Below are 13,455 nucleotides of genomic sequence, written 5' to 3' on the forward strand. Positions count from 1 at the left end.
ATGTCTATTATTTACTATATGTGTATATCAACCTTTGTTACAATTACATGTACATATACAAACAGGTAGACTATAGCAAATAAGGGAGGGATTTCCTCTATAATTATTAGGAGGGAAATTAGAGATTTCCTATACATTACCTGATATAAATTTGTACATACAATATGTCAATTTTTTTAGCAAACACATCTATGATAAGATGATGTTGATCTTGTCCGTATCTGTATTTAACAAACTTTTAAACACTGTTATGGTATTATCAATAAATAAGTATATATGTAATATTCAAAACTTTTCAGCAAAAATATACGGTGATGCAACATCAAAACAAAACGTAATCGTAGTAGTTTGTGGGAGGTGATCCCTACAAAACACAATTTTGCCGTACACAATAATCTATGCATCAAACAAATGTAATGCATAACTATTTAATGCATATATTATTGTGTATGGTAAATTTGTGTTGTGTAGGGATCATTTCCCGTAGTTTGATATCGCGCGGACGAGGCCTAAAGGTTTGAGCAAAAGTATCTAGAGTGTTTTTTTATTGGGATAATTACCTGTGGATGTAATGAACTATGACAAAATGTCTAAGTTATGTATTGATCTAATTGGGGGGTCTATGTTATGTAACGAACTTACCAAAAATGTCTAAGTGATGCATGTTACAGGCAAAAGCCGGTCATCAAATTTTTTCCCTTTATCTTTTAGGGATAATTACCTATGGATGTAGTGAACTATGACAAAATATCTATGTTATGTATTGATCTAATCGGGGGTCTATGTTAAGTAACGAACTTACCAAAATTGTCTAAGTGATACACGTTACAGACAAAAGTCGGTCATCGATTTTTTTCCCTTTATTTTTTAATCTTAATGGTTAATTAATTTATTTAACATATATAAATAAATATAAGTTATGGAAACATATATGTATATTTGAAGATTAATTTATTGTTCCGATCAACCCTAACACAATCATATACCAAAAAATCAAAGATCTCAAAAATTAAAATCGCATTTGAAGATTACGATCCTTTATAAGGTCAAGAGCCTAAAACCAATCATTACATATATTCTCAAACATATACACATTGACACACACAAAAAATCAAAGGGTACATATGTACACCCACACAAATAAACAATGAGAGACTAGAGCACGTATTCTTACATGGCTTCTTGAGGCATAACTTAGAATTGAATTAAGAAGGAATAACTAATTGTTAGAAGAATGTATTACAAGACTAAAGCTGAAAAGATCAAATCCCCATGACCTCATAATTCATCATTTCTCCTTTTGGAATATTAATAATTAACTAAATGGAAACAAGAAAATACCAGTTCATAAATATTCGGGAGGAGTTGAAAACAATAAATAACATGCATCACTTATACAGTTTTGGTAAGTTCGTTACATAACGTAAACCCCTTATTAGATCAATACATAACATAGACATTTGTCATAGTTCACTACATTCATAGGTCATTATCTCAAGTTTAAAAAAATGGATGGTAGCCGGCTACCTGTAGATTACCCGGTAACATGCATCATTTAGACAGTTTTGGTAAGTTCGTTACATAACATAGACGCTCGATTAGATCAATACATAACATAGACATTTTGTCATAGTTCACTACATTCACAGATCATTATCCCTTTTTTATTTTAATCCAATACATTTACACTAACATAAAAAATCATCTATCATAAGGTGTTGTTGATCTTGTTCGAATTTGAGTTTTACAAACTTTTGAACACGTTTGTGTTACGATCTATAAATAAATATATATTTGATATTGAAAATTTTATAACAAATATATACGGTAATACAACATCAAAAACAAAATGTAATCGCAATGGTTAAAAATGCGCAATAAGACGAAATGTAAAGTTTTGAGAGAAAATATCTAGAGTGGGTTTTTATATCTAGTACAATGACACTAACATAAATCGAATGAAGTCTCGCATTAACTCATTATTTTATTTATACTATAAAAAGAATAATTTTTATGTTATCAATTAACTTTTTATATTAATTATTTTTAAATCAATTTATTTATACCACTTGTCGTCACCAACAGTCGTTCTCTACCAACACCGTCACCGTCACGAACACCGCCGCATAATGCAGGTATTTATCGTTATCGAAAACTATCGCTATAGGTCGATATCGATATCGTTTCAATTGTCACATAAAAATTTACAGCATATGATTTATCCACCTTACCCAAAATAACAGCCAGATTCACTTTCATTTCATCTCCACTATAAAACGCAATTTAACATTCACCTTCACACCCCCAAAACCCTGACTACAGAGCTCCCCCCCAAATCCCAAACATGTCAACAATCTCTCAACCAAATTCCGATTGCCGGATGTACGAAGCTCGGTTCCCGGAGATAGATACTCCGGTGATGATTCAGGTAAAGGAAATCGGAGATGTAGCAACTCACGTGGCTCTACTTGAATACAACAACATCGAAGGTATGATCCTGTTATCGGATCTCTCGCGTCGCCGTATTCGAAGCGTTGGAAGCTTGATTAAAGTCGGCCGTATTGAACCGGCCATGGTTCTTCGTGTTAATGCTGAGAAAGGTTATATTGATTTGAGTAAAAAACGGTTATCTGAACAGGATATACAAGTTTGTGAAGAGAGATATAGTAAGAGCAAGCTTGTGCACTCGATTATGCGTCACGTTTCCGAAACTATGAGTGTTGATCTTGAGGTAGTTTCTTAGAACTTTATCATGATCATGCTTTAGTATAATATAATAATATTCATATTCATATTCATATAGATATAATATGTAAGCTTTGATGCATAGTTTCGTAGCTGATAGATGTTAATTATAGATGTTACGAGATTTTTTTTTTTTTAATTAAACTGGTGAATGTATTGATATTCAAATATGTACAATAAGCTTCAAAACCAAGCTTGGACAAACCCAAGCATTATACAGATAAACCTATATTTATACTATACCAACCAAACAGAAACAAATAAAATGCTAAAGAATACACCTCAAACTAGAAAATACACAGAATGAAAATACCATCTCACAAAACAAAGCTCAAAGTATGCTAGAAGAGGACCAAGTAGCTTCATCTTGCACAGCTCACTATTCCAATTCGCATACATACTCCAAGTTTTAGAAAAAAGCCATCACAGTCAACCATCATTCAGCCACAAGACAGAAATTCTCCCATCTCAATTTCCACTGAGCACCAACAATATTCACATTCTTAGTCTTCCTAACTCTAATTGACAGAAGCTTGCTTTTGATACTATCTTTAATGATGTTATAAACTGCCTCTTCACTTCTTTCCTTATTTTGGAAAATTCTGCACTTCTTTTCTTGCCACAAAAGTACACAGTTGCAGCAAGTATGAGTTTAGTAACCACTATACCAATGTTATTCCTCCCTTTAAAACCTCCAACTTCCTGTACAATACTCTGCAAAGAACTTTGTGACTTCATCTTCCACTGAAGACTCCTGAACCTATTCCAGATAACTTCAGTATATTTGCAATTGAAGAATAAATGATCATGACTTTCTTTTCCAGATTTGCAGAGAACACACTTCATACAGTCAATTTGCTTCCATTATGCAACTCTATCATGTGTCATCAATTTCTCTTGAACTGCAAGCCAAAGAATAAATGCATGTCTTGGGTTAAATTGCTTAAACCACACTACCTCCTTCCAGTCAACTTTAGGCCAATTAGTTCTCAAATCCTGCCAAACTTGTTTAGTAGAAAACTCCACTTGCTGACTATTTCTTGTAATCCAAACAATTGAATCCTCCTTACCCAACTGCAGAACAAGATGTTTAATCTCCTTCAAGAATTGACATCTTTCCTCCCATATCTCAGGCCACATCCACTGTCCCTCACTAACCATAGATGCTACTTTAGCATTAGCATCCAATCCGGCCTCATAAATCATTCTCTTAGTAATGACATTACTTAGAGGGCCTTCCTGACACCATTTATCAAACCAAACAGAAATTCTATTACCATTACCAATCTTATACATCACATTGTTTTTCACCATATCTCTTATACTTGACATATTCTTCCATCCCCAACTGTCATTTTTATCTTCAACCACCTCCCAAATGCTCATATTTTTGAGCTTGACTAAATTTACCCATTTTGCCTAAAGTGAATTTTTATTCACCAAAATTTTCCAAAATTGTCTTACTAACAAAACCTCATTCCATTTTCTCAACTCCTTGATACCTAATCCTCCCTGTTCTTTGGGTCTGCACACGATTTTCCAAGCAATTCTAGCTTTTCCCAAAGCAGAACCACCAGCATTCCATAAAAATCCTTTCAATAATTTCTCAATTTCCTTAATAACACTACAAAGTAACATATATACAGATGCCCTATATAACTGCATAGAGGATAGCACAGAAGCTATCAACTGAATTCTCCCAGCATAGGAAAGCATTTTGTTCTTCCAACATTCAATTTTGGACTTGATTCTGTCAACTAACACCTTACAATCTGTTACCCCTAGTCTCTTAGCAAGCGAAGGAACCCCTAGATATCTAACAGGGAGTTTGCCACATTTGAAAGGAAGAACTTGAAGCAATTCATTTTTCTCCTCTTCTTTTAAACTTCCAAAGAAAATAACACTCTTACCAAGATTAGGCTTCAATCCAGAAATTTTAGCAAATTCTTCTAAAGTTTTCTTTACTACCTTGGCAGATCCCACATTCCCTTTGCAGAAAACCAATAAGTCATCAGCAAAGCACATATGAGACAATTTAAGTTCCTTACACCCAAAATGATACCCATAATCACTAGACTCTTGAATATTTCTACACATAAGCAGGTTGAAAACCTCCATTATCAAAGTAAAAAGATAAGGAGAGATGGGATCTCCTTGCCTAAGTCCTCTGCCACCTTTGAAGTAACCATGTAATTCTCCTTTTAAGCAAATAGAGAACTTAGTAGTTCTGACACAAGTCATGATCCATCTTATCATGTTACGAGAGTTTTTCGATGAGAACATGAACACGTATTGCGCTAAGTAGTTCTGATTAGCGAATCAGATTCTAGTTTCATATTTAATCTAGGATATATTAGTAATTGAAACATGAAAGTGCTTCATGTTTACTTTGGGACTTACACATATTCTAGATGGTTATTTTGCGTTTTTAGAATGAAGTATGCGTTGTCATGAATGTAGGTTGGTGAAATTTAAAAGGCCTTATATGTATGATTGTAAGCTTGTTTGAATAAGTGTTATGAGTTGTGACTCGTGATATCTAGTGCTGATACTGGCATTGAGCTGTCGTGATATGGAAGATCTGTATAAATGTGTTAAACATCAATTGTAAACTTGTTTACATACACGATGGTGATTTTGTGATTTCTAAGATAAGTAGGATGGATATTTCTTCTATTAAAGTAGGTCCGTGACATTCAAAAGTCTCTATGCTTTTGGTTGTAGACTTTTAGCCTGTAGAATCGATGTTGCGATATGCTAGCTAGTGCATGTTTGCTTGTTGATTGTATTATAACAATTGGGCTATATTACAATGAAGGATCTGTACCAAGGTGCATAGTTTTGAGACGTTAATATGATACATTTGCTTCGTGCACTATAGGAATACTTGTTTTTAAGACACATTATACAAATTTAGGAAACTATAGAACATTGTGAGGGCTGGAGTGAGCAAGAATAGAAATCATATGATGGTTGCAGGGTGCATTAAGCTACTGGTAGCGTGATACCATCTTTGTTGTAATTGTTAAATTTTATGATCATGCTTACTGGAGTATTATCAATATTTATATAGTTGATACTTGATAGAGGTTTATTCAGAGTAATATGTTACAAAAAATTGTTGATGTTTGGATAAACAAAACTTGAAGAAAAAGGTTGACAGTTTGGTATTACATTATACAAGTAGTTAAAATTGGTGAACAAGTTGATAATTACATTGCTCAATGGATCTGGTGATATCATGTGGTGGAATGTGATCAGCTGGGTCTGAATTGAGTTTTTGTGTGTAAGGCGGTATATCAAGAATTGATCTGTATGGTTTAGTAATTTTATCAGTTTAGGTTCATTTTGTTGAATCAAATCTCAATAAATTGGGCGAATATCCCCTTGCTATTATATAGGTCAGTCCAATTCAGAAGGCTCTATGTATATGGTTCTAACTTCTGAGGATCAATGTTATGTTATCCAGTGAATCTTTGTTTGAATATTATAACATTTGGTCTATTTCACTATGAAGGATCTGTATGATTAACTATATCCGTGGTTTTGAGACATTAATATTATGGATTTGCTTCCTGCATTGTAGATGGCCAAGTTTATAAGAGATGTATTCGTAACTGTAGGCAACACTAGATCTTTGTGAGGGCTGGAGAGAGTGACAATGGATGTCATATTATTATTATCACTATAACGTTTAGCTGCTGTTAATATGCCACTCATGTATCCATTATGTTGTGGTTGCTGCATTAATGATGGAACTATGGAAGATTCATGACTTCCATTTAGGAAGCTACTAGGTAAGAGATGCTTCTATATAAGATATATATTTTCTCATATATAATTTCTTACAGTTTAGACTTAAAGTTGAAAAGGTAGGAAAATAAAAAAATATCAGGGAAAAAGCAGGGAGGCAACCATAAAAGTAACTTTTGATATAGAATTTGAAGTCTAAGCTAGATTTTCCGTTTAAGTGACATTTATAACTTAAGGTTGACAATTTACTGCATCATTTTGTTTTTGGCTATTATTTGTTTTTTTTCTTCATTATTGATGTTAGTATAACGCATAAGTGAAGAGTCCAACTTCCAACTCTCCCTGAGATACAATCAAAAGGACCTTAAACTGTTGGGATCTTGCTTCCTTATTATATGCCAAGTATAGTAGATTTCCTGTTATAGTGTCTTATATTATTATAATGCATATATATCCCTCCCAAACCCTTGGGTTGAACTTACAGCATATCAAATGATTTTGAAAATCAATAATTTCAGCTTTATGCCTAATCTTTTATGTTTCCCTTTCACACAATGTATGATGTTGTATTGAAAGTAATATGTGTTATTAAATTGATATGGATATACTTGGACCCTGTTTTCCATAGCCACTTTCATTACATATGATCTGTTTTTCTATCTGATCACTTAAGATAGATAAAAGGAGCAGGCCTATCTCCATCTCCACAAATCATTATGTTGATGTTTGAAAAGATTAGCATATTTGTTACTATCCAATAATGCCTTTGACCTAGCAGTATGTGAGATGACCCGTTAACCAATAGATTGTGGGTTCAATTACAGTAGTCCACAAATGAATTTTTTTTGAATTTGTGTGAGATAATTGCCTTCCTAAAAAAAATTAATTAGAATATGCTTCTCCTTGTGGGAGTTGCATGTTTTGTCATATTCTTTCTCCTATATATTGGCTTTTGTGAATTGGTCACTGTTGGTAATAGCTTTTGTAGCTCTTGATATGTTTTATCTCTGTGTTTCCTGGTTCTACACTTCTTTACTATCTATATGTGTTGCTCTTTTATTCGACACAAGGCCTTATGAAATGCAAATAATGTATGACAGGACTTGTACATCCATGTTGGCTGGCCTTTATACCGAAAGTATGGTCATGCATATGAGGTTAGATATTTTATGACTTGTGAAGCTTTGATCTTATTTGTGTACAGTTATGTATGTTAACAGTTTCCCTTGCTGTTTGCAGGCATTTAAAGCTATTGTTAATGATCCTGATTCTGTGCTTAAGCCACTGACTCGTGAACTTAAAGAAATTGGTGCAGATGGCAAGGAGGTAGTTATGCAAGTTGAGGTTATTGACCGTTGACTATGGTGTTCATAGTAAAAACCAGCTAGTTTTTGTTTCTGATTTTGTAGGTGATTAAGGCGGTTCCTGCCATATCAGAGGATGTGAAAGATGCTCTCGTCAGAAACATTAGAAGAAGAATGACCCCACAACCATTAAAAATACGTGCTGACATTGAGATGAAGTGTTTTGAATATGACGGTGTCCTCCACATTAAGGTTTTACTCTCGAAATTTGGAATTAATGTTGTAATTCACATAAAGACTGCAGAACTTTGAAGACTTGTTTGTGGTAACAGGAAGCCATGCGAAAAGCTGAAGCGGTTAGCACCAAGGAGTGCCCAGTGAAAATGAAATTGGTTGCTGCACCAGCATATGTTATTAATACTCAGACTCTAGACAAGGTATCTAGCATCAGTTGAACTATCTTATTATTTACACCATAATCTCTGCTTTATCTCGAGTATTGAGACATGCTCTTCTGAGATTGGTGATGGAACTTTGTGATATTGTACAGGAACAAGGGATAAAAGTTCTTAATCAAGCGATTGCTGCTTGTACTAATTCAATAGAGCGGCATAAAGGCAAACTTACCATAAAAGAGCCACCTCGAGCAGTATGCATATAATCATTATCATCCCACATAGAGTTTGATATCATTTTTGGCTAATTATAATTGTTTGGTTGTTGCAGGTGAGTGAACGAGAGGACAAACTGCTTGCTGAACAGATGGCTTATCTTGATCGTCAAAATGCAGAGGTCAGTGGTGATGAAGATAGTGAGGCAGAAGAAGATACAGGCATGGGTTCTGTTGATTTGGAAAGTACAAGTTCGTCTGGTATCGGAGACTAGAGGATGTTAGACATCTCGTGATCAGGTGACAACAGATGTGGATTTCAAGAGCTGCATCTGTTAAATTTTGTCCTAGCGCGCATGTATTTTTTGGCAGATTTGGTTATCGGTGTATAATCTGAGTTTCTGATCTTTAGAATTGTCGAGTTTGCATTTGCAACATCATTGATGTGTGCTGTTTTTTGGATACTGGTACATGGAATATGGTTAGAGAAAGTTGTTACGGTTTTTATGCAAATTTTCTACTCCTAAAGTTTTGATTAGTTTCATAGCTAGAGCTTTGCACTTTTGCAGTCTCCTTTTAATTTGTTAGATGTGTTTCAGTGTTTGTATACATATTTGATTTTGTTATACTATTCATATCATTATCTGACACCACCATATTCCATCTACTCCCGGTGTTACTCTCGATCAGTAACAGTAACCTTTTTTCTTTTTTGAATGGCAAATACTCATATATGTTTGTTTTAGAACGGGCAAATATATATTTTTTTTATTGGCAGAACTTGTTTGTATTCCACAACACGACGTCTGCCACCACAATGACGTCCATATACAACCTTAAAAGGTAAAAGAAACCTTAATTTTTACCATATTAAAGAACGTATAGAAACGTGCCCCTTTTCCTCTTTGCCCCTTTATTTCTTTTTTGTTTGATCATCCTCAAATTTCACGTTGGGCCAAAAAACTTATTATACAATCAATCATTAAACAAAGTGTGGGCTTATGAATTGGCCCATTATCAAACACTACTGGAATCTGGATGAGCCAACGTTGACAATCGAAGGATCCGTGTGTGTGTGTGTGTGTGTGTGCGTGTGTGTGAGAGAGAGAGAGAGAGAGATCGGAAGGAAGGATGGCGTCAGGATGGGGGATAACAGGGAACAAAGGTCGGTGTTACGATTTCTGGATGGATTTCAGTGAGTGTATGTCTCGTTGTAGAGAACCTAAAGACTGCGGTCTTCTCCGTGAAGATTATCTCGAGTGTCTTCATCACTCCAAAGAGGTATCTTTTTATTATTATCAATCGATTCAGTTTGTATTTATATTTTGTATATGTATATCTATGATTTTATTTTGATTTTGTATCGGTATGCAATCGAACTTATGAAATTGATGGTTCTTAGGCATTCACAAAATATTAAGATATTAATTTATAACTGGATGTACTAAATCTTGTTATGCAAAATTTACTGTGTAGTTTGTGTAAGTCAGTTTCATCACTTCATAATTATCAAGTGGGTGGGGGTTCGAATCTTCCTTGGTAAACATATTGCTGGTGGGGAAAGGGTTTGGAAACGATCATTTCGTTTTTTTAGCTGAATCTGAAGTTATAGTTTGAGCAGTTTGTAGGTAGAGCTGGACTTTTATATAGAGCTGGTCGTACCAGAAAAAAGATCCCAGAGGGGGCAAAATTAAAAAATGCGTGAAAGAATAAATATAAAAGGGGTCAAAATGTTAAAAACCTATAGGAAATTTTTAAAAATCGATGAAAAATTAATCTAAATTTTGAGCCCTTTGCCCCCCATGTGGTACCCCCACTGGAGCTGGTAGCAGGAGAGTAGGAGACCGTAGGTGGATACTGTAGCTGGAGCTTTTGTTTGTACAAATGTGTGTGGCAAAATAGATGGAGCTTATGAATGTGAAGTTAAATGTGAATTATAGATAAAACTAAAAAATGTGAAATACAATTAACTAAGAGGTATTTAGGTAAGGTAGTTCACTTTTTTCATAAGCTTGTTACTTTTCAAAGCTACTTCAGTGGCTCATGGTTTAGGAGCTTATTTATCCCATAAACTCGTAAAAGTCATGTGAGCGAAACAAAGGTTATGAGATGGGGCTTTTGAATGCTCTTATTATCGGCTGAGTTTTGAAATTATGATACGGTTGCTTATCTTTGTGCTAGCTAGCCTTAAGTTTTCTAATTAGTGTATTGGGTCCGATAGTATCCAGTTTTAGCTGATTTAGGTGATTGTGTTTAGGATTGGTTTATCAAGATCAATGGCATATCAATGTAATTTTGTGATGCCATTCCCCTCGGTTGTAAGTTTTAACCTCAATGAGACTTTCTTTACCCATAATTAATGGAAATGTTCATTTTTTTGCCAAAATTAAGGTGTCACTGTCTTTAAAAAGTCATGATTAACATGACTTTGGTTTAACATATTGTCGAATGTGTTAGTTAATGTAGTGTCCTCCAGATGAATGTTAAATGGACCGATCCAAATGCTGTAGGTGTATGTACCTTCTCAGAACATAGAATGTAGTAGCAATCAAATTGATCTTCCAAAAGTTTAAAAATTTTGCTTGTCCAAAAGGACATTTTTTGGATGACATTAATGATTTGAAGACACCGGTCTGGCCATTGTTTATGATGATACGGCTGTTTCCTGATGAGAAATAGGAAGATGTACCTGCTATCAAGTTTCTTTGTATTTTCTTGAAAGTCAAAACTTTAGTCTTCACGTATTTACATTGCCGAGTTACTAAGTTAGTCATCCGTGATCTAGAATATTAGACAAACTCATGCCATTGGAGGCAAATAAATGTCATATTACGAAGCAAAAATAGTAGACAGGAAATAAGATAGTGTGATAATAATACATGAACCCTTGTTCTAGACATTACACTTTAGCAACACATGGTGATCTAGATCTTGCAGTCATAATGACAATTGTTATGATTAGCTGATTACTATGTCCATGTGTTATGTGTTGCTGAATAAACTTTTGCTTGCTACTTTGTTGGGCATCAGTAATGGTTACAACTCTTCAAGGTTTAATAGATTGACACTTCAGCATTGTTTTTCTATACAACTTTGTATTTTATTAGTGTAATCCATACGACTTTGTGAGTTTAATAAGTTGGGACCCGTTTCAAATATATATAAGGTCTTTTGTTTTAAAGATAGCAAGAGTACCCCTCCAAAAGCTCATGCAATAGTTGTAGGGGGATGGAGTGGTTCATTATATACGCTGCCGTCTCATTGTCTGTAGTGGAGAGTTGTACCCATGAACTGCCTTGTCAACCTTATAGAACTGCCCATGAACCTCCACTACCAATGCTCTTTGTTGCCTATTAAGGAATTCACCATGTGTGTGAATTGTGATTTCAAGTTCTGACAAACTGACTTTAGTTGTGTGGTTCTAGGGGCATGGGTGTAGTGTCAAGTTTGTGGCAAATTGGCAAGTTTATAGCCAATGAAATCTTGACATGTGGATTAGCCAAAATTTAGCCAAAACTAGCCAAAAGACATGGTATAGTGGTAAAACTTGCCAGTTGTTTGGCAAAAAAAAAGTTGTATATATGTAGAAGTTGAGGGGGAAAAGTTAAAAAAAAAATAAAGAAGTACACGCTCCCACATGCCATTTTCAGCCAAAAGTGGCCACGTGGCCTTGCCCAATGTTCACTTTCATCGGCCAAAACTAGCCGATGTATCTTGCCAATGCTTGCCGATGCAGATGCTATAGTATAGCCGAAAAGCCGATCCTTGCCAATGGTTTTTGCCGATAAAACAAGTCGACTACACCCTTTCCCCTAAGGAGATGTAATTAGCAATATGTGCCCCCCATTTAGAACACGCCAGCTACTTGTATTGTGTTTCCTGTAGTAGAAATGCTTTCACATTAAATTTATTATTTTCTCAAGGGAAAGGTGCACTTAACCAACATATTGATTATCAAATTATAGTAATGTTGCGAATCTATCTATATGATTATCATGTTCTGATTGTAAAGCAAGCTACGGTTTTTATCTTCTCGTACTACTTATAGGTAGTCTTCCTTAATGGAGGTGAGTGGAAACTTGTTTTACTCTTTCATTCATCATACAAGTGTTTATTTTCTGACCTGTAACTGATGAATGGTGATATTGTTTCCTAACTTGAGTTTCATCTTAAAATGGCAGTTCCAGCGAAGAAACCGGATATACAAAGAAGAGCAGCGTCAGATAAGAGCTGCTGCACAGAAAGCCAAAGGTGGTGATGGAGACACAGTTCCGCACCACTAGTATAAGGCTACCTTACCATGTTTCCAGTTAACAATAATGTTTGAATTGTGCAACCATTTTTCATGGAAATTTTGGTAAATGCTATGTGGTAATCTTTGTTGTTCTGAAGGGGTGGTTACTTGCAACATCCCTTGCATATTCATGAATTCGTACTTTGGAGCACCCCTTTTACTCATATTATTGAAGTTTTATATGAAGGAGATATTGTTTGCCAATATTGCGTATTATTGATTTATGAATCATTTTTTGTTTTGTTTATTTAATTAAGCACTACACCAGTTATGGATGTTTATCATGAACCGTTAAATTGTATATTGAAAGTTTATATATTAAAGAATGAATTTATGCTTGTTTAGTTAAAATGTTTAAAAAATCTTTATTTTCGAATATTCAGTCGGGATAGGAAATCAAGGAAATCTGTGTTGGAATTAGTATAATTTGTATTGTTTACATAATGAAAATATGATAATAATAATGTGTACCCGATCCAGAGGACCTTATAAAAGCAAAAACGTTTGCATTGATTGTCAGGTTTTCAAAACAAGATGATTGTTTGATGATGGAATTGAGAATTTAGGAGAGAAAATACACACAAGAATTAGATGGAAGATTAGGGTTGAAAATGTTGTACATGGCTCTCTATTTATAGAGAGAACATTTACAACTTTAACCTCCTGGTGTTTAGTATGTACAATTTAAGTCTCTGTAGTTCCAATCATTTAATGGGAAACCCTATAATATGTTTTTAAGAGTAAATACG

General features: G+C 34.5%; 2 protein-coding genes across 2 annotated transcripts; both read left to right on the forward strand.

Annotated features, from left to right (window-relative positions):
- The first annotated feature begins 2,285 nt into the window (after positions 1-2,285).
- On the forward strand, positions 2,286-8,925 carry LOC122599855 (eukaryotic translation initiation factor 2 subunit alpha homolog). The gene is made up of 7 exons (XM_043772443.1): positions 2,286-2,731; positions 7,599-7,655; positions 7,738-7,824; positions 7,908-8,054; positions 8,135-8,239; positions 8,353-8,451; positions 8,529-8,925. Exons 1-7 carry the CDS (start codon positions 2,345-2,347, stop codon positions 8,685-8,687), a joined length of 1,041 nt encoding a protein of 346 aa, XP_043628378.1. The 5' UTR covers positions 2,286-2,344; the 3' UTR covers positions 8,688-8,925.
- Positions 8,926-9,479: 554 nt separating this feature from the next.
- On the forward strand, positions 9,480-12,910 carry LOC122600055 (NADH dehydrogenase [ubiquinone] iron-sulfur protein 5-B-like). Its single transcript, XM_043772705.1, has 2 exons — positions 9,480-9,693; positions 12,594-12,910. The coding sequence occupies exons 1-2, from the start codon at positions 9,544-9,546 to the stop codon at positions 12,693-12,695; spliced, it is 252 nt and encodes an 83-aa protein (XP_043628640.1). The 5' UTR covers positions 9,480-9,543; the 3' UTR covers positions 12,696-12,910.
- The last annotated feature ends 545 nt before the right edge of the window (positions 12,911-13,455 follow it).

Source organism: Erigeron canadensis, chromosome 5 (assembly GCF_010389155.1).
Source record: "Erigeron canadensis isolate Cc75 chromosome 5, C_canadensis_v1, whole genome shotgun sequence".
NCBI lineage: Eukaryota > Viridiplantae > Streptophyta > Magnoliopsida > Asterales > Asteraceae > Erigeron > Erigeron canadensis.